The sequence below is a fragment of the Heliangelus exortis genome, chromosome 8 (genome assembly GCF_036169615.1).
Source record: "Heliangelus exortis chromosome 8, bHelExo1.hap1, whole genome shotgun sequence".
Taxonomy (NCBI): Eukaryota; Metazoa; Chordata; class Aves; order Apodiformes; family Trochilidae; genus Heliangelus; species Heliangelus exortis.
In genome coordinates, this window is record NC_092429.1 from 15,076,872 (window position 1) to 15,099,893 (window position 23,022).

The window sequence follows — 23,022 nt, forward strand, 5'->3', positions numbered from 1 at the left end:
AATAATTTAAAAATGCAAATTACTCTGCAGCCAGCCTATGGGTATTCTCTTCCCCCATGGGAACTGGAAGGTATTCTGTGATCATCTGCATTTACCAGAGAATAAAAGGACACCCATAAAATTGTACAGCACAGGCAGACCAGTTTACAACTTTGTGTGCATACCCCACACTTACACACCTGTCAAGGTATGGCCAAGCAAGCTGCCTTTCCACCTCTGCTCCATGAGTAATACAATTCTTTAGATCAGTAACACCAGATAAATTTTCCACGTGTGATCACCTGGTAGGATATGAAGTAATGACTGACCTGCTCTTCCCTGCCCACAACAGAAGCTTTCCTAAGGAACAACTGACAGTATGGCAAAAAACTATAAGGCCTCAAGAGCCTTGCCTCCAACAAGAGTCAGCCAAATTGTGAAAATTTTCTTTATTAATAAAATAGAGAATTCAGCCAAACATTGTTACATATGAAGTTTTCAAAAACTGCACATAATTCTGGATGCTCTGGTTGTTGTTTTCTGATTTCTGTAGGCTGTTCTCCAACTCTTTCAAATGTACTTCATGGCACTTTTCATACTAACAACAACAACAAAAAACAAAACAAAACAAAACCAAAACCAAAAAAACCAAAAAAAAAAAAAAAAAAAGAGAGAGAAATGCAATGCAACTTAGAAATAAAATAGAAATAAGTCCAAGTAGTAACGTAAAACAAGCAGCACCTAATTTTTATAAGCCTTATTTACCAAAAAATGTTTCAACAAAACTGAAGGTTCTCAAAAAACCCTCAAGATATCAAAGCTTTATTTATGTTAAGTGAGGTCCAGTTTGAATAGGCTGTAATTTAAAAAAAAGGCCTGGGAATGTAAAAACTACCTTTCTGAATTTTGATTATGAAAGATGAGGTTTTTTTTTACTGGTCTCTGATGCAACACGATTTTTGATGCCTATTTTTCCTTATTTAAAAAAGATGACTGATAACAGTATCAGTTGCTCATTAGTTCCATACCTGATGCACACTGTACAGCATTTGTCATATAAATACTATGGATGTTCAAATGTTCAGGTATTTCTTTTTATGTCTTTTATAGATTTCAGACACTAGTAGCTTAAAATAAATTTAACTTTAAAAAACAGAATTATAGTATTAAGATTTAAAGGCAGCCTTAGTGTCACGGTTTAACAGGAGCACAACAACAGGAGTCCCAAACCAGGACACTTAGAAAAAAATAATGAGGCTAGAATGAATAACTGAATGAAGTTACCTTTACAGAATTCAGGTATGTTTGCCATTTTATTAATAGAAAATCCTCTGACATTTTCTGGATTAGATAAAGCAACAAATCAGATTACTTTTTTGTTTGTTTTCAAAGAGTATTACTCATCAAAAAACCTTCTTAGACTGCATGTATCTTAAGACTTCAACATACCAAACCCTTGGCATCATGTTGTTTCAGGACTGCAATGTATCTCTTCAAATCTAGGTATACTTATTAATGCTTGAGTGTCCTGAGAATGAAAATACAACTTCAAGCCTACTTTTTTATTTTGGCCTTGCTGAGAAAACTGGATTAAGTAAGCAATGCAAATTCAACATTATTCCAGTGATTCAGTAGAACAGGCTGGACATACAGTAAAACAGACAGTTGGACACAGTGATCTTAGAGAGATCTTTTCCAACCATGACAATTCTGTGATCTGTTAAGTCCATTAGAAATGTCAATATACAAAGCACATTGTCACATTGAATGAATTTGCTGTTCCCCAAGGCATGTGCCAATTGTATTAAAAGAGTGGTTTTCAGTAAAAGGAACTTTATGTAAACAGTGATGTGGCAAGTAATTTCTTAAAGCTTAACAGTATTATTTACTCACATGGTGAAGGATGTAGAGGAGCTGTTTTTGTTCTTCTTGCCTCTTTTTCACTTCAGTTTCAAGAACTAGCATTTTTGCCTGAAGGGCTTGTTCTTTATATGCATTTTTTTTCAGTTCTTCAGCTACCTGCAATAGGAATGAGACAGAAATTATGTACATTTAATTTCACTTAAAGCACAAACAAAATTCTTATATCTTAGCATTAGGAGCTGTTTCCTATTCTGTCAAGTAACATATCAGCTATTTCCCATGCAGAGGAACTAAACAAACCTACAAAATATTCTGTCAAAATTTGAAAGAAGCTTAATTTTGAAAAAAAGCCAAACATATTATTGAGAAGGACACACTTTTGTAACTGATTTGTAAATTTACCCAACTTGTTATTTTTCCAAAACCAAATCAATATTCCCAGATACTGTTGAGAAAAGTCAGATAGTTTATTTCAATGTGATTAATCTAAGGCAGAAATTACAACTTCATATTTTCTGATTAAAACAATTCACTGTAATCTGAAGTTTCTCTTACATTGATTTACTGTTTGCATCCTTTTTACAACTGACACATCTTAGCTTAATATTTAAAGCATGTCAGGCTTCCTTCTAAAATGAGAAGGATTTCAGCAACAAAGCTCTTGTGGGCTACCTATTCCAAAGAAAATATGAAGAGGAAAGACTAAGTTTTTGTGCAGAAACTTTTTACCATTTATATGGGATTAAATATTAGGTGGTAAAAGATTTTTTTATTTGAAACCGAAAAAAGAATGGTGAAATTTCAGTCCACTTAATTTTGTCATTAATTTCAATAGGATCTGAATTCCACAAAGAAGTTAAATTGGACAATCATTAATTAATCCTACAGAACTCTTCATAACTTTTTAATATTGCTGCCTACATGCAAAGTAATCTTGTCCCATCTTCTCTTTCCAAGTGCATATGGTTTTAATGTTATTTTAAAAATAAAATGGCAAACGTGATTAAGAGATGTATTAAATAATCAATACCATTTTTCTCCCTTCTTCCCTAGCAGATTCCAGTTGTCTGGTTAATCCATTATATTCTGCGATTTTCTCCTCAAGCTGAAATTTACTGCACTGCAATATCTCATCTTCTTTTTTGAGTTGACAAGCAAGTTCTTCATTTTGAAATTCCATCTTTTCTAGTTGCCTTTACACAAAATAGATTCATAGATCATTATTCACTATAGCAGCATATGGATTAATTGCAGTCAGATTTTAAAAATGTTACCTTTTAAGATCTTCATATTTCTTCTGAATGTTACCATTTTCATCTTCTAAGGAGTGTCTGACCATGGAAATTACACTGTCTTTCTCCTGTGAAAATGACAATTCATTTCTAGTTGAGAATACAGGATATAACAAAGTAAGCTTGCCTGCTAAAATACAATAAAATAATTTAACTATAATTCCAGGTAAACACTATATTACATTCAAGTAAACATTATCTGATATTTTTAAAAAAATATAGTCAAAGTAGCAGACTAAAACTTCATGTGAATGCTTTAAGACTGAAAAACCTTTGATGTAACGAAGTGAAGTCCTAAGAAAATGCATGCTGCTGATGCAGCCTTGTGTATTAGGGGTTTAGCTATGGCTACCTCCTCGTGATCCAGGATTCTTAAGGTTTAGATTTCAGCAAAAATAATTTCCCTTACACTACAGTCACAGTAATCATAAAAACAATACCATGTATACATAAAGTTATCACAGAAGAAAAGAAGAGCACTGGCAAAGAATTTCAGAAAGTAGTGAATGTAAAAAATTACAATCAAGTTTATAAAAAGAGATGTATTGGTAGCAGAAGCTGAAGAAAGCAAGAAACCAAACTGTCTTCCCCTATTTCAGCAACCAGACTGACAAGCTGTGACATGTCAAAGATTTAAATCATTTAAATCTTTTACATTTAAATCTTGTAACAGTAGTGGTGAGTTTGTTGCCCTTGCTTTCACCCATCAATAGCAGATTAGAAATTAATAGCCACATCAAGCCTGCTGGTACTGCTATTTAAATGGCAAGGTCCATCATTCACAGGACTTCTTTAAGAAGCTCCATCCAGTCATTTGAGCTGATCTGGTTGATTCTGTTGATGTGAATTAGAGGCTGTTCAGAGAACAGACTGTTACTGTTAGAAACCTCCAGCAGAGGAGCAGTAAACTGTGTCTTAGTCCAGCGGAACACAGAGGAGGGTTTCTGCACATGATCCAGCTACTTCAAAAGAATTTTTCCTAAATTTGGATCATAGGATAAAGGGTTGGAGTCTCTAAAAGACATCACCAAGATTTAATGCTGAAATTTAACTGCTGTTCCACCAGACTAGCAATTATATTCCAAATTACTTCACTATGGTAATGAATTATTTTGCATACATGTAGCTAGACTAAAATGACAAATCATTTTATATATGTACCTCAGGATTAATTGTTGCTTAACTACTTTGCTAAGCAAGGCTGGATATATGAGTTTATGAGCATTCCTGGAAGGCAGACCTACAATAATACCAACAAGAATAAAATCTGGTGCTATAAAGATCATCTTTACAAGAAATCTTGAATAAAATCAAGACCTATTTTTCATACATATACAAAGTACATAAGCATTCAGGGACACAGAGCCTCCCTGTTTTCCTGCTGAAGCTTTCCCACTGACTCAGGAAGAAGATTAAGCCCCTTTCCAACCCTACTGATTGAAACAAACACCATTGTCATTCTTGCTAGCAGAGCATTCTCTCCTAACTCAAAAGCACATAAAAAGGAGAACAACAAAAACCCCCCATACTTAGCCATGCCACTGAAACTGATGTCACAGACAAAAAAAGCTAAGGAAAATTTATGTTAAATCTTAAGAGATAGAAGCAGTGGTGCTAAAATACTGCTAAGAACAGAAATTATTATATTAAAGCATATTTTACTATATTTTATCAACCAAAACAATATAATAATTAAAAAATTTATGTTATAAAACATCACCAATACAATCTACGACTACTTATCTGATCAAATATTGTCTGGTTTATAAAGTAGTCATTAAAACAAAATTAACATGGAAATAAATTATTTCACTAGATACAAACAGTAATTACACTTGCACATTTATTTCCAAGGAAGAATACTGCAACACATCTCAGGTTGTAAGTATTCACAAAGATATTCTCATTTAAAAGAGACAATAAAAATAGTAGGCAACAGACAATAATAGTAAATTTAGGTAACCAATCGTGTTACATAATGGCTTCATGTGAATCAGTGATAGTTTTATTTGCATTGTGCTAGTTCTAGAGAAGATTTACTTACGAAGCAAATAAAGGAAACCATACAACTCTCACACATGCTAATAGGAAAAAAAAATGTTCCAGAGAAATCCTTCCACATAATTTACTCATTCATCTTCACAAATCAGCATGTTCTAAGCACCTGAATCTGCAGCTCCCTAAGGGTTTTGCATTTCTGTTCATGGAGCCTTTCCCAGGATGTAAGCTTTTCCCAAGATTCTTGCTGCTTTTCCTGAGCTGCTTTCAGCAAGTCGTAAACATGTTTGAACTCCTTTAACTCAGCCTTCATTTTGTCCCTCACCTGCATTGTAGCATGACAGGAAAAAAATGTAAGTGTAAGACCATAAATTAATTGTAATACTGAATGGCTTTCCATATAAGTAATAAATCTGAAATTCTATGCAGGCTGCCACCTATTTTATAAAATACTAAATTTACAAGTTAACCCCTGGACAAATTTCTCTCTGACTACATTTCATTAAAGACTGAGTAAAGCTCACAATATACAAAATTTTTTGTACTCACAATTTACTAAATTATGCAAGAGTTGGCAGTGCATCACACAATACCCAAATTTTAATTTTATTTTTATAGCAATATATTATGAGAGATGGCATACAAACACACTGGGAAACTTACAGGAAAAATTCTGACCATACACCTATTACAGTATTTGAAAAAAAGGCAACACCTATTGCCACCTGAAGCCACATGCAGCATTGTGCAAATACTAATGATCTAATTATCTAATACTAAGGGGATCAGAAAATAGTTTTTCTGAATTCTACACCTGAGTGATTGAAAAATACAGATAAAATAAAATAAAATAAAATAAAATAAAATAAAATAAAATAAAATAAAATAAACATCTGAGAGGCTTCTCTGTGAGGACTAATTCAATTCTGTAAAACATAACACTGCAGACAATGCAAAACCTACTCCTGCCTCAGTTTCATTGCTTGAAAGAATACATCTTTTGATGAGCAATGCAATGAGGAAAGTGATTTTCCTACTGATTTGTACTGCTTTTGGATGTTTAAGAATGTGCTAACTGTGTTTCAGTGTTCAGCTCCACCTGCTGAAAAAAACTTAACTCATCTCTGCATTGATTCTCATTTTGACTGCTAGTTAAAGGAAACAACTTACACTGCAAAGCAGTCTTACATTAGGTTTTCTTCCTGCTGCAATTTTCACAGGTGTTCCATCAAGAACTCTCATTTAAAACTGATTAATAACAAAATCACATTTTAAGAATTTATAAAATATATTCTTGAATTCTAAAGTAATATCAGTCTTACTGTTTGCAAATGTATCAAAAAATACTTGCTCATATGTAAGAGCAAGTAAAACATTCAATGAATTTAAAAATAGTTTCATACATGGAAAAAAGAAGCAGTACTTTGTAACTTCTAATAAATCAATGTAGCAATTGTTAATGTCCTACAGAATTATTTGGAAACTTGCTTTACTACTGAAGACCTACCTTGTCTCCTTCTAAATATTTGTTTTCTGTTATTCTTTTGTTTTCATTTAAGACTGCTTCATATCTGGATTTCAGTTCTTCTATTGCTGTTCGTAATTTTTGTACCTAGGACACAGTATATTTTTCACATACATTTTCCAGGTGTTTCTTTTAAACACAGAGAAGAGAATCATTAAAATGAATCATTAAAAAGAGTCTTTAATGTCTAAATAGAATCTCAATATTTGTCACTGTATGACCACAGCTACTAGCCAGAGAATTTCATCCCCCTCACTGCCTAAGGTTGGTTGCTCTCTGGCAATGCATCTCCCATCCTAAATCTGGCAACACTTTAAGGGTGGTAATGTGAAAGTAAGTGAAGACTGTCAGTGAAATGGTATCTGTACTACAGCAGAAATTTGTACAACTTTGAATCAGCATTCTAAAATTTAGCAGAGCAACTGTGAGTAAAACCAAATACAGAAAAGGAATTGATAAAAAGCCCGTTTTAAGTCTGATTCATTATTTTTGCTGGTATTTTTGATGTGGAGCTACCAATGGAAATAAAAAGACATTTTACAACACTACCTGAGTGCTGGTTTAGTGTCCTTAGGAACATAGAAATTAACAAATAGCCAAGGAAAGGTAAAATATTACTGGATATTCCCACTAAAGACATCAAACTTGAATGTTACTTTTAAAATACAATTTACCAGGTTGCCAACTTTCTTTTTAGGAACAAAATATTTCTAAGCAAGTATTTAACTTGCTCTGTTGGCTTCAATGAATTTCAACTGGGCTTCACACAATTCTGTAAGCACTATGTGTACTATAAACAGTATTAAGACTATTCTTGGATATAATTTGTAGTGGTGCTCATTTCTGTAATACTCAATGTTATGACACTATTACAGTCTATGTGACAAGGGATCTCCTTTACTATCAATAAAGCTTTTATAATTTCCTCAAAAGTGCTTAAAAATCTAAAACCTGTACTTGAATATTTCAAATATTCTAGTGACCTGATTTTTATACTGTTCAACAAGGTCTTCCTGCAGCTTTGATTTTTCTTGCAGATTTCGTAGTTCGCTTTCAACAGAAACAGTACTGGTTTCCAATGTAGCAAGAGAAGCCTTGATTAAAACATGGAAAATATAAAAACTGTCAGACTGTCACTAAAATAACACAATTATTTACCCTTTCAAACAACAGTCATAGCCCCCAGTTCATTTGTCAGCTCATCAGAATATTTATTCTGGTAGATAAATACAAAACCTGTATATACAAAATACAGTGCAAAACTTGTAAACCCTTTGAAATTTGAAATTATTAATTATTCTAAACCCAGTTCTTCAATTTGAAAGGAAATTTTACAAACATAAAATAGTAATTTCTAATTAAACAACTTTGTAGGTATGGACAGTAAGGGTATTCTGGTTAAGCAGAAATCATAATTAGTCAATCCTGTTCTTAGATCTGCCCTAGATTTCTACTAATAAATTTTCAATGTCTCATTTTCACTTATTGTAAAAAATATGTTAAAATTTATTCTGCAAATTTGGGATTTCTAGACAAAGACCAAAAGGGAATTAATGTAGTTACTTTCATTTTTTTTTCTTTACTTTAACATATCACAAATGCAGAGACATTCAACAATATTTCTAAATAATTTTACCTTTAATTTTTCATTTTCAAGGTAAATTTTTTCATTTTCAGAGTTAACAGAATGTAGCTTTCCAAGAATTTCCTCATCTGAGCTGCTTCTCCATTCCTCCTTTCTTTTCAGATCTTCCAAAATGTTTGAGATTTGCCTTGTTAGTCAAGAACATCTATATCAGATATAATGCTTCCAAAAATTTATATTGTACCTTAATACATACTATTTCATTGTTCTTATTTTTGTTAAAAGAAAAAAAAGAAAGAAAAAACCAAAATTGGAAGAGTGTAATTAAGCATCCCAAGAAAGCAGTATCTATTGAAATAAGAAACTTTCTAAAATTCCACCAAGAAAGTGGTCCTAGCTCAATTACATATTAATTCATTACATAGAGCACCCAAATATACTTCTAAGTTAACTGTGCATACACTTACTGTACAAAATGGAATTATAATGAATTCATAAGGTCTATCAGATAATATCCTAAAAGAATATTCTATAGCTGGCTTAGGAAGGGTGCTTTCCATTATTAAAAGCAATTAATTGCAATATATGCCTTACTGTTGTTTTTCATGTTAATGAAGCTTCACACCAAAATTTGGTTTGCTATTTAGCTAGGCAAACACTGTCTAGTTGAATAAGTCTTGTTAGACTGGTACTTTTCAAGCTAATTTTTCTGTTTTCAGCTAGTATAAAGCCAGTAAAAAGCCAGCTGGAAGCAGAACAGTACTTTAAGGAAGTATCATAAATGTTTCCTTTTTTTTACTCTTTCCTAGATCCCTCTTTATATACACTGGACCAATAGTGGGCTAGAAAGATTTCTGGATTACATTATGTACCTGTACTCCTGTTAAGTTTTAAAATATGTTGAAAATATTTTTAGAAATGTCAGATTTTCTGAAACAAAAAGCAGGGTCAAGCCAATTTAATTTGAGCTGTTGTGTACACGAGCATGAATTTTTTCATGCAAAATTTGTTAAAGAAATATTCTGTCTTAGACATAGTATAAGGGCACCTACCAGTTTCTTTTGTTTGTTTGAATTATAGTCCATATTTCTAACAACAGAAAACGTAAAAGGATATTTGTCACCGTTTGCCAAAGAAAGTGGCATATCCTTCAGCTACACTAAGAGCTGACTGCACAGTTTGAATAAGGTTGGGCAATTCTGTGCTGCTTTTCCTTACAAAAATAAACTGTTCAAACACAGGACTGGGAGCAACTCTGCCCTCTAGTGGGGTGAGACGTCAGTGCAACTGGGATAATTTTGCTGTCATTAGACTGAATTGGAAATTAAAGCCTAAGTATGAACCTTTTAACTGCAGCAGACACAAAAGTTAACACTCACACTGTTTAATCAGTAACTAAACAATTTGTGCTGAAGAAGCAACATCGTAGCTACTGACAAGTTCAGGCTAACTGAAAATATGCAGGGGAAAGAACATGTTCCTTACTTGCATGAAGAATTAGGGTTTTTTTAAAGCTGTGAAAGGCAGCAGAGAGAAGGCTAAAAATTTAATTTTTTTTTCCCTAGTTTCCAACTTTTAAATTCTGACCAGAATTTCAAAATATGAATAATTAAACTTGTTTACATGTCAACCTGAGTACAACATTACTAAATATCAAGACTGTATGACTACAGAAACTAACAAACAAAAAAAAAAATCACTGTCTTGAAGTTTAACTCACTTCTTAAGATCTTCTGTTTGAATTTCTAACATTGCCTTTCCTTCAACTGTTCTATCATGCTGGATTTTCCAGTCATCAGAAGCTGACAGGATCTCAGACAGTTTGAATTCCTAGAGAATATGGCAATTACAAATTATGCAAGAAAAGAATACTGCTGAAGAACAACATCTAGTTCTACAAAACTTTTCTAGACACAAAAGAAATAATTTAATATAAAATTACTTAGATATACCTAGTACAAAGCAATGCAAATTTTGTCATCTCAAAAAAAAAAAAAAAAAAAAAAAAAAAAAAAAAATTAAAAACCCCCAAAACATAACCAAACTCCACAAACTTGAAAATCTTAAGGTCTAAGTACAGACTTACATTTGAAGCAGAAACAGAGTTAAACATTGGTACTGTGTATCAACCATAGAATAGAACAATATTTCAAAATTTAATTTGAAAACAGTACCTTAAAAGAAAAATATTTGTCTCCAATACATCTCTACTACATCTAAATTATATAAATTAATAAAAAGCTAAATTTCTGCCAAAGTATTTTTAGCATAAAAGATAATAGCTAGGTAAGAAATGCAAAGTCAGGTAAACTCTGTCAATGAATAATAATTAACCAACACATGCTATCTTTAAAGTACACCAGATCTTCCATGGGGAAAGAAAACAACCGTGTGACTTCAAAATATCAAGAGTTCAGGATTTAGCTGTCATTCCTCTGTACTGCTAAGCATGCTTAAAGAACCACTACTGATTTCTTCTGAAAATCAAAGAAAAAAATGCCACATTATTAACCAATCCTAGTTTACTAACTGGAAAAATAGATCTCTAATACTGATATATCCAAAATGACAGCAACACATCTACCAGTAATAAAACATATAGCTTTTAGGGAATTTAAATAAAGCAATAAATATTTTGGCACAGTTCTGATCCACCTAGCCTTTCTGAACAGTTAAATTGTGTGTAGTCTAAAACCTCATGGTTTAAGACAGTCAATAATGTTAACAAACCAAAGGAATTGAATGTAGTGACAGTTTGCATGTCACTCAGAGCAACCTTTTCCTAGACCAAGAAGGGGAGAAAAAAAAAAAAAAGAAAAGAGAGAGAGAGAAATACACACTCTGCATGACCAACCAATTTTCTCTGTTTCCCACAGGTGAAAATCTCACAATTTCTCTGTTTAAAACAGTATAGCACAACATTGCTCACAGCACAGTCACTCACTCGTTCATTTATTCTGGAGGTTAAATTTTCAGCAACAGCTTCAAAATGTTCAGCTCTTTGTTTCTGGGACCTGATTGCTTTTTTCAGAGCAGTCTTCTCTTGCTCACTTTTTTCCCTTAAGGCTAACATCTGGTCCTTGTATTCACCAACTTGAAGTTTCCAGTCTTCTATTTTCTTTTCTAGATTCTGTAGTATAATTAAATATCAACTTTTTCCAAATTCTATACCTTAAATATGATTTTCTAATACAATCAGGAATACCAATTACATTTATAATCTGTTTCCATAATGTCTTTGTATCTCAAATCCTGTGGCTGATAGAAGGAGCTCACCATGATAAGTACAGCAGTAGGCAAGAGAAAATACTTTTTGGGAAACTCCTTATAATATGATCAAGAGATCACTAATGAGACAGAATTGTTTGGTGAAGAAACTATTTTTATGGAAAGGTTTTTTTGTGTTTAATGGATAATGAAGCAGGAAATGAAATAAGACTAGGGACTGCTTTGCTCATTGTAGACAATTATTTAAAGATAATGAAAACAGGCTATGACAAAGCCTGTATATCACACATTGTAAATACAACAAATAACTATAATTTCCTGAGTGCCTCAATTTGCAACAGTCAGGAATTAAACTACATTTGTATTAAATGTATTTTAATGCATCCAATTGTATTACCAACACAATATCATATAACACAATTGAGATTACAACTGTCACTATATTATCTTTTCTATTACTGTTAATATTTGTGACTAACTAGATTTTTACATCACTCTGATAGAGTTAGTGTTATGATGCTATCCAGTTCAGGAAACTGACCTCTAGCTTCAAGACTTTTGTGTTTTTCAGCTATGTATCACTAGTCAAAAAAAAAGAGTCCTGACATTAAAACACTGAGTGATGACACACCATAAAGCAATACCAGACTCTGCTGCAAGGAGAACCTCAGCTGCAATTATTTTTAAGGTGTTGCAGCTTATCAAAAACATGACCAAACTACAGGAAAAACTTTCTTAGAGATGAGTACAAGTTCCATCCATATCACTCATTATTTTTCTGCCAAACTACAGAAATGTAAGTAAAAGAGCAGTGTAAAAATTGTCTCAAGTCACTGATTATTATCTTTATTGTAAGAATGATTAATGTATTTTCTCCCTACATTTGAGGCACTTACCTACATTCTACATGAATAAAGACAAGAAGGACATGTTATTTACCTATGTTAATGTGCCAAGATACTACTTGTCAGTTGCTATAAAATATTATGCATACGAGAGCTACCTGTCAGTATAGCTCCTGCCAACAGCCCCCAAACCTCTCCACAATCAATGCAAAGTGTATGTGGCTTTCCAAGTAAAAAATGGTCTCAGGTATTGGGACTAACCAAAAAGGAAAAGTTCTATTTATTATTTTATAAACCCCCCTAAATATGCAAGAAGCAGTTTTCATATATAGATGCTTATGGGACACTTAATAAAGATGCAACTTGGAAGGGGGGTGGTGGAAGGACACCTTCAATAAATAGTGCAAACAGAAAACCTGAGTATATCTTTAACTGCTGGTGTAAGTAAACAACTGTTACCTCCTGTTACAACCTCAGGAGGTCACAGTCACACTAACAATAAGTGCTTTGGGCATTATTCACTGGCTGAGGTAAATTTAAATCATAGATTCATTTTGTAAGGGTAATGCTAAGCTGTTTTAAGCTTTTGTCCAAATATTAACAAAATCTTCACCATGACCTAAGCTATAAATTGACTCCAGCATTTTTTGAAAAGCAATCAAAACTTTATAAAGATTGGATAAAACTACAGTTGCATATCAAGTTACTTTATGTACTTAAAATGTTGTTGGAATTCTGTGATTGTACCAGGTAGAATTTTTATCCAGAAGAAACCACGATGTATTAATAGAAACAGATGTGACTTTTTTGAAATGTGGTTGCTATAGGTTCCTTTAAAACTTCAATAGATATAATAACTAAGGAGTATCTGTTACTAAAAGAAGTCTGGAAATTAGAGATGTGTTATTTTCTAGCCACCCTTTTCTCATTCATGCCTATGCTCTTAACAAATTTCAAATATTGAAACCTGGGTCCACATGCAGCTCTAGTGTCTGACACATGGCCTCTTGCCTTGTTCTGAAGCCAGCAACTAACACAAATGCCCAAATTTACCTCTTGCTTTTTACAAAAGAAAATAGAAATACTTTCACCATCTTAAAAAAAAAAATGAGGTTAGGTATGGGTCTTAAATGTTCCTTCTTCTTTCAGTCAGTATTAAGAGTTTTATCTATGCCTTCACAGTAAATGAAAGGAAACAGGTGGTGATACACCACCCTGATCTTCCAACAGAATCTCATCCTGGGGATTTGCCTATCTGTTGATATTTGGAGACTGCATCAAGATCAGTATCTGTCTTCTCAATAACAGGTGAGTAGGAATGCTTCTATGTGTGCTTAACTTCTTTTCAGCAGAACTATTAGCATGATCAAGTTGGTAAAAGAGAAAAAAAACTTCTTGCAACTAAGACAGTGTGGTCAGGCAGAGTGAAAAATATAAATGTTAATAATTTGTACTGCTTGAGAATTTTCTTCTACCAAGAGTTTGATTTCAAGTGATACTTGAAGACTTAACTCTCATATCTAAGTCAGACTCTGACCACAATAAGGGTTTGCTATTTTTTTGAATTAAACTAAAACAGAAGTAAAAATATGTTGACCTGTATTTTCTGTTTTAAGTCATAATTTTCCACTTCTTTTCTTTGAATTTGACATTGCAGGTGTGCTTGTACTGCCTTTACTGATCTTGACAGGTGGTCTTCTTTCTGTAAATTGACCTAAGGAGAAATAAACACAAATCTATTGGTCTATGAAGATGGGTCCTATGGAGCTGGCTATATTCTTTCTACTTTGCCTTAGTTTCTAACAGCTATTTGAACGTCCTCAAAAACGAGAAGAGATAAAATATGCTCTATAAGTGTATTCACAAGCAGTAATTTGTTACTAATGTTATTAAACTGAAATAAAAAATTGGAAAGAATGTATGTATAATTGATGCCTCATGTTTAATTTGACTCTTTAACCAGTATGAACAAGGCCTAAAAGCATGAAATCAGAAACCCAGGCTGAACAAAAGGCACCTAGCTAGCAGCCTGACCAAAATTACACCACAGCCATCAGCTCTGCCCTGATCTTCATTAAATGCCAAAGACTGCCACCTGCTATGGAGAAGAAAAGGCTCTGACCTTCCAGCAGCCTCACAGCACCTAAAAGGGTCCTACAGGTTTCTGCATCAAGCCCCTTCCTTTTGTTCAAAGAATGAATGCTGTCAAACTTTGATGATACTGGCTCTGCTGTCAGTACTACCTTGCCCTATTCATTGAGCTCAAAGAGCCATGGAAACTGTGAACAGGCTTTGTTTAGTTTACTCTGTATTACTTCATTTTAAGTATGTTTTTCCAGAACTATTGCAAATTTGTAAATGAAAAACCAAAAGCCATTAGTCTAGATTTATGTCCCTCCTGAACTGTGAGACATCAGTGTTAAGGACAACCTGTATCCTTAATAGGTTTTCACAGTCTTGATAGTATTAAGATATTTCTGTAGAAAACACCTTTCAGAATTTTTTTTTTCATTGACCTTTGAAATAATTGCTTTTCTCAAAAATTAAAATTTGTAAACAAAACCTCGCACACTGGATTTCAACAGTCACTTACTTCTTCAAGCTGAAGCTTGGATGAAAGTTCTTCAACAAGTTTCTCTCTTTCAAGTATTTTTCTCCTGAGTTTCTTTGGGGAGAAGAAATTGACAAAGAAATTATTTTAATATCTGCACACAACAATGCTACAGCAACGCAGAGCAATGAATGTTTCAGATGCAAAACTATGATTCCATTTTGTGATGATAAATTACAAACAACCCCATCTTGCCACTATCACTTGAAATAGTATATCATGAAGTAGCCATTTTCAGATGTACAGCTGAACAGAGACAGGAATTTTAATTTACTTACAGTATTTTGGGTTTCATTTTCACTTAACTTTCGCATCAAAGTGTCAATATTTTTACTGTTTAGCTGCAAAACAAAAGTAGGAAACATTTAAAAATTACTTGCAATTATAGTGTATCTAGCTTTTTTTTCAATGGTTTTGAATGTGGTACCTATAATTTGCTCCATTTTTTAATTTGGTACATATGAATGTACACATGAAAGCTTGCACACTCATGAGCTACTTAGAGTTGCTGGTTTAAACCCTAAAGATTCAATTTATTTTGTGCATATAACCTCATAGCTTAAGGAAACAAACTAGGGTTGTTCTTTACACTGTATCACATTTACTCTTCTCTGAGCACACCTCTCTGGCCTCTTCCTTCACACTCCGGTGTGACTGATGCCCTTGCCAAGCACAAAGTTTTCTGTTTTCTCCACTCAGTGCTCTGTTAACTCATTACTTTTCAGAAGCAGAATGTCTTGCCCTCTCCACCCACCAGGATCCACTTTCCCTGCTTTCAGCCTGTGCCAGGTTCATCTCCAACAAAAGGATTGGTCAGACTATGAGTTTATATTCTTATATCCACATCCTCTTAACATAATTGAAAAAAAATGAATAGCACAATTTGGGAAATTCCCAACTAAAAAATAAACTTCACAACTAAAAAAAAACTTTCTCACAGAATCAGAATGTATACTAGTCTGCTTACAACCATTGCCATAAGGCAAATAACTACACTCCAAGTGTCTAATTAAAAAAAAAAAAAAAAAAAAAAAAAAAATTATATCTATCTATCTATCTATCTATCTATCTATGTCTTGGCTTACATTTCCTAGCAGACCTCACCTTGTGTAATACCTTGCAAGTCTCTATAGGTTTTTCTTGGCTGTATAACCAAAGCTAAGTTCTTCAATTTAATTACTTCCAGTGAAAAAAACACCTTGGAAAATTAAACATATCCTATCCATCTCAATACATCTATGTAGGCAGAAAAGAATAAATAAGAATTTTCATAGTTTCAGTATACCATTTTTACACCTAGTGCTCTCACTACCCATTCTTTGAATTGTCATTGACTTCCCATCCATCGCTAGGAAGTATGTTTTGAATCTTATAACAAAGTTAATAAAATTGAAAAATTCAAGCCTAGCGGGAACAGAGTGAACTTGCCTCGGTAGCATTAGGAAGAAGCAGCTTTTCCTGAAGATCCGAGTCCAATAAAGGAGCAGTATGATTGTGTGCAGGTAAAGGTGAGGACGATAGTGGTGATGACATTTTGTTTTAATGCTGTATAATGACACAGTATATGTTAACATATATTGGTGCTCTAAGAATCATAACTGAAACATTATGGACATCTCTGGGCATACACTGGCAAATACAATGTGACAGACAGGTAAACCCCACTCCCTTCAGACTTTCACCTCAGTTAATACAACCGAAGTGTTAGACACATTCACGTACCTTGTTATCACTTAAGCAACGTTGAATCCATACATTTGTTATCACTTAAGCAACATTGAACCCATACATTCGGTGCACAGGATCAAATCCCTCAACAGGAAGAAACTGAATACAGACGAAGGACAGGGTGAAACTCGCAGCTGCAATTTCCCACCCCTGTTTTCCCGAGGCCAGAGGATGAGGAGCAGGGGCTCAGCGCACCTGATATTCGCCCTCACCCTCAGGCCCTGCCTCCTCTCCCTTTGACAAACTCCCCAGCGCCCGTCCGACTGCAGCTCCTGCCCCTGCGGAGTCCCCTCCGCGACACCCCACCCTCTCCCGGGGGACACTGCCCCCTCTCAGCACCCTCTCTGTGGGCAGTGCACCCCCGACACTCTCTCACGGGGGGCAGTGACCCTCTGCCCCGGCGCTCCTCAGCGCTGCGCTTGCTGCCCCCTCACCGCCGCGGCCCGCCGGTAGCCGTTCGTTGCCAGGGCAACCCGCCGTTCCCTGCCGCGGCCTCTCCTCTGGCGGCAGCGCCCTGCCCACCCTCAGCCTTTTCCAGGGGCCGGGGCGATGCCGCAGGGTCAGACGCCCCTCGGGAGGACCCCCCCGCTCCTTCCCTGTCGGGGCTGATGCTGCCCGCGGAGGCAGAGGGGAGCATGGAAGCGGCTGTGAGGGCCGCTCCGACCTGTGCAGAATAGCGCGGGCCTGTGACCCCCCCTCAGGAGCTGGAGAAGCAGCGGCACCCGCTCCCCCGAACGACGGAGAGAGGCTCTGGCGTGAGGATTCCATGGCGCTCGAAGAAGTGGCTGTATCTGTTACCAGCTTTTAACTTGTGCGTGGTTACTTTTCAGAGCTGGATGGGCAAGAACCTTGAAAAATACTGGGGAGCTTCGGGTCCTCTGTTTTCTGTCAGGATGTTTGTGAGCATGTCCTGAAGTGCCTCATCTACACAGTTTTTAAACACTTCCAGTGATGGTGACTCCACCACCTCCCTGGGCAGCCCGTTAGAGCACCTAACTACCCTCTCACTAAAGAAATTCTTCCTAATCTCTAGCATAAACCTCCCCTGGTGCAACTTCAGGCCATTTCCACTAGTTTTATCATAATTTACTTGAGAGAAAAAGCCAGCATCCACCTCCCTACAACTTCCTTTCAGGTATTTACAGAGAGCAATAATGTCTCCTGTCAGCTCCTTTTTCTCCAAACCAAACATTCCCAGTTCCCCTCAGCCTCTTTTCATAGGACTTGATCTCGAGACCCTTCACCAGCTCTTCTCTTTGCCTGTGCCAAAGGACTAATGTTTTTTTCCCTATGGGATCCACAGCCCTGAACTGTGAATCAACCACCTCCATCAGACCATTGCTTCCCGAATACAGATAGTGAGCTGTGGCTTTGGTGTCTCATAATCAGCTCAGACAGAACTCAATAGTTTTAGCTTCCCCAAACTTGCTATATGATCGACTTGTTTTTAAAGAAAGCAATAAATCGTTGCAATTATCTAAAAATGCAGTGGTTGCTTATATAATAAAGCGATCACCGTCTACTGGCCATGGATAATTAGCATGGTAATTGGCACTGAACTTTGTACCTCATAAACGAAGAATGAATTTCAAGTTTCTGCCAAACTGCACTTTACAAAAACAAAAACTGCACTTTAGTGAATGTGGCACAATCCACAGAGTGGAAAATAATTAAAGGAAACATTACATACAGTTGCATAACATCATACTTACACGCCTTCATAAAAGGTGTGCTGGAGAGAGGCTTCTTTAGATACCATGGGAACTCTGCTGAGTTTGTCACAGCTCATGACTTTCCTTTAAATGTGTAATTGAACCTTTCATTTCTGTGTCAGAAATTCAAGGCTCCAACATCTTTCTTTATTCATTGCTTAATTTTAACTGTACCCTGCTATCACAAAAGTTTCACAAAAGCAGAATTGCTGCAATCCTGTTTATACAGGGTACCTTACTTCCTCATCCTTTCATGCATCGTGTGGTGACCAGAATTTATTTCCTTATGACATTCACTGCCTTAGATAGAAATACATATACATCAGAGATGGAGAAATGACAACAGTTCTTCACATACACTCTTGTAAAATAGGTATGGTGGGATTTTCCATTTCCTGTTTCTCAGCCTGTTTCTCAAGCAGGCAGGCAGTGAAGTCCTTCACTCTATGGTGCACAGGGGCAGTGGGCAGCAGGAAAACTTGCCCAGAGGCATTACAATGCTGTGGTGCTATTGTCCTCCTCACAGCCTATCACCCACCCACCTCTGCACAGACAGCTTTGCAGGAGCAGATCATCTTCACTGCTCAAAGAGCAGCAGCAGCTTCTTCTGCACCCGCTTAAGGAAACTGAAGAAAATACAAGCAACTCCAAGGTACAGAGACAACAGGGAGGGCTTTTGACTGAACAGCAGTTTATATGGCAGCAGATCTGGGAGTTCTTTATTTGGAGATTGTAGATTCAATGTTTCTGTTAGGTTTTGGCCAACAATGTTTAGGAACACCTTACCCCAGATGCAGATTATAGCAGCTAAAGTGATGGAGAATTCCCTGCATCCCATGTAACGATCTGCCTGGATAAGAGTTCCCAGAGTTCACCCGATGTTGTGTACTGGTGCCACGCCTCATATCCATGTGAGTCAGACATCTCAGCTGTTTGCAGACTTTTTAGCTCCTCAAAGGAGGCAAAATAACAAAAACATTTCTCTTTTACTAATCAGTCCTTAAACCCACTTTCATTCATTCTTTAGTTTAGACTTTCTCCCTGTGCAGTGCAACCCAAGGGATGAGTATGAGCCCTGTTTGCTCTTTCTTAAGACATGCATCTCCTTTGAAAGTGGAACTCCTCCAGTTCCTCAGTTGCCACAGTCCCTTCCTAAAACAAAGTCCCTGGGCAGGCTGGAAGAGCAGGTTAGCAAGAACAATAAAAAGTTTAACAAAGAGAAGTGCAAAGTCCTGCAGCTGTGATGACACAACTAAAGAACCCAGTACAGGGCTGAGGAGCTGCCCTGCTGAAAGGGACCTGGGGTCCTGGTGGACAACAAGCTGTACATGAGTCAGCAGCACACTGCTGCAGCAACAAAGAGAAATTGGATCCTGGGCTGCACCTGCAGGACCATCACTAGCAGAGATAAGAGATTATGATCACCCCACTCTACTCAGTTCTTGTCAAGCTGCACCTAGAGTATTGTGTCCAGTTCTGGTCCCCACAATTGATAAAAGCTGTGGACAGACTGGAGAGGCTCCAAAATGATAGTCATGAACATCACCAAAGGGCTGGAGAACCTGCCCTATGAGGAAAGACTAAAGGAGCTGGGTCTCTTGTTCCTGGAGAAGGCTCAGGGGGTACCTCATCACAATATCCCTACATAGTACACTCAATAAAGGGTGACTACAAAAAGGACAGAGGTTCTCTCTTCACAAGGAGACACATGGAGAAGACAAGGGGTATAAGGGTACAAATTGCACTAGGAGAAGTTTTATCTTGATACAAGAAAGGAATTTTTTACAGTGAGAACAATCAATCACTGGAACAACCTCCCTGGGGACATGGTAGAGTCCCCATCCCTGGAGCTTTCAAGACAGAACTGGATAGCGTGCTAGGTAATATATTCTAGACTCCCTTTTCCATAAAAAGTCAGACCGAATGATCTTTGGAGGTCTCTCCCAACCTTGTCTGTTCTATAATTCTGTGGTTTTCCTACATACAACAACAAAACTATGCAAATTTTGAAGAATAATCTGAAGTTTTCTTTTCTACCTATATCTGCAACATTGAATTTTGTCCTTTGTTCTACCTTAGGTTTTACATTTTAACAGCACCAACTTTTAAATATTTTAATAGAATTTCTCTACCTTTCCAATTTTATATTTTCCACAAGTTCTGCTTTTTCTTTATCTAGGTTTCTAATTTTTTGTGGCTATCTATACTTCTATCTCTCTTAATGAATTTCAATATTGGATGTATTTTTAGATCCAAAGTTTCATTTCCCTACTCAGAGACTCCTTTGGAGAAGAGAGCTCCCTCTAATAGTCTTTAGGTCATAAATTGTCCATTTATTCAGACGTATTTCCTTTTGTTTCTTTTGAAGTGTCCTCTTATTCCCTAGAGTATTTCTGCTCCCCACACTTTGGTTGAGGCTACATCATACAATCAGAATAATTGGGTTGCAGCAGTGTTCCTGAAACTACATAAAAATGTGACAGACCCCATATAACTGATCTCCATGATTCGAGAGACTTCATCCATTACTCTGAACCCCCCAGTCCCACCTGCCTAGGAGCAGCCCTGCTGCAGCCTCTTGTGCAGCGACACTGACATCTGCTGGGCTCCAGCAACACTGCAACAACCTCCCCTAAATCGTTATAGAGTAAAGCACATCTCTCTGGGACATTCTGGCCTTAATATAAGTGCAAATATTAAAGTACAATCAAATATGCATAGCCGAAGGTTGAATTTCATACTTCAGGCTGTTTTTTAATATAGGAACAAGGAGATCTATTTGAGTTAGGAGATTAAGTTTACTGAGATGTCTCTTGGAGTAAAAGCTCTGAAGAACACAGTTCATGTAATGCAGGATTCAGCACTCCCCCAAATATCTCTGCAAACGACAGACAAAATTTGCTCTTTCGTGATTCCTGACAAGAAAGTGCAAAACTACAAAGTAAGATTGTTTTTCTGATTTCAGTGGTTATGTTTACACTAACAGTACGTATGCTCAAAAGCTATGTGGGCTGGGGTCTTAGTTACTGACACGAGTGCCACATGTCTGTTCAGACTAGCTAGAAAAGATTCAAAAGTTAAACTCAAAACCATATCAGCTTTGTTCCTTAATATGCTCTTCCCAATGCTCTTAAAATAATTTTGGCTTCCAGCTTCCTACACAGACCTCACAATGTCCCATGGAGAAGTTTGATTATTCCTATGCCACATGTGGAGAAACCATAGTACCACGTGGTAAAGGGACTTTCCCACAGTCATCAGCAGAGAAGTGGTAAAGCTGCAAATATACATCCAATCATTAAACCATAATTGCACTGTAAAAGGAAACCCAAAAAGTTTAAATTTAATTTCCACAGGGGCCTGTTATGGCTTATAGAGTTTTCCATCCAATCTTTCTCCAAGTATAACATAAACAGCTTCTTCCAAAGTAGACAGCTGGGGTGTGAGACAAAATTCTTATCCTGCCTTGGTATAAAACTAACCCACTATGGCTCCAGGAAGTGTGATACTGAAAGGACAAAGATCACAGAAACAACACATGATTTACCTAGCCCAGTTCCCTGCAGCTTCAGGACTTTTCCTACTTTACCAGTTGCTGCATGCAGTCCTAATGCAACTTTAGTTTAAGTGTTTAGAGGAAGCACAGCAACAGCTGCCATAAGGATCAGTGGAAGAGTGCACTACTGTGAAAAGGAGCATTAATTCTCACTCAGATGGCTGCAGTTTCTGAGAGGAAGCATGCTGTTGAGAACAGCTGCTTTCTGGTTCTGTCAAAACCACTCCCCAGATTTTTCATGAAAGCCTGATTGTACACAGGCCAGGCAGCTGGCAGTAATGATTTTCAAATCTCTGACTGATTGTTATCAAGCTAAGCTCACAGTTGTTAATATTGGCACAGAAGCTATACACTCACACACAAATGCCCTTACCTATTTTAGTAAACAAGCTTTGATTACTAAAGAGATATCAAATAATGTTTACTTAAAATTACACATTGTTTCTTTTATTTTTTCATGTCTTTTCATTACATTAATTAATCAGATTTTCAGATGCACATTTTCAGATTTTCATGCACATTTGTTTTGAAAATTCAGTTCCAGGACTGCTGAGATTCTTCAAATTATTAGCTGGAGTTCTGCAGAGTTGTGACTGGTAATACATTGCCAGAACTCTTAATTTCCTGCAGTTTAACTGCATTAAAAGACGTAAATACATAAACATTCATTAAACAGCTGTTTTATGCAAATATATGTGGCAATTGCATAATTCTAAGTGGGAAGGGGAATTGTGTCTGTATACACACAGTGGCACAAGACATTACCCACATAAATCAATTTATTACAGAAGTAAACAGATATGAATTCCAAAATGGGTGCTACATTATTGGGATTACATATGCTACCAAAATATGTTTATTTTACTATGTTTTCACAATGGTATAAATTGACTTATACAAACATTTTTGGGTGGTCTGTGTTAAATCTTTGATTGCAAAGCCTTTGGTTTGAACTATACCTTCCCAGAGAATCAGTTTAGAAGCATTTAAATTATAAGCTATTGGGTTTTATATTAATTTTTTCCCCATTATTCTATAAACCTTTACATTTCTATATATTTTTTGCTTGTTTCTCAGTTTTGTTCTGTTTTGTTTTTTTT

The 23,022-nt window shown here is 36.0% G+C and overlaps 1 protein-coding gene across 1 annotated transcript; it reads right to left on the reverse strand.

The window, feature by feature from the left end:
* Positions 1–413: 413 nt before the first annotated feature.
* Positions 414–15,290, reverse strand: ODF2L (outer dense fiber of sperm tails 2 like). The gene is made up of 13 exons (XM_071750605.1): positions 15,205–15,290; positions 14,909–14,980; positions 13,913–14,029; positions 11,187–11,372; positions 9,963–10,072; positions 8,294–8,429; positions 7,641–7,751; positions 6,640–6,744; positions 5,299–5,457; positions 3,117–3,202; positions 2,873–3,035; positions 1,873–1,998; positions 414–577 (listed from the first exon to the last, which is right to left on the reverse strand). The coding sequence occupies exons 1-13, from the start codon at positions 15,238–15,240 to the stop codon at positions 449–451; spliced, it is 1,536 nt and encodes a 511-aa protein (XP_071606706.1). The 5' UTR covers positions 15,241–15,290; the 3' UTR covers positions 414–448.
* Positions 15,291–23,022: the final 7,732 nt, after the last annotated feature.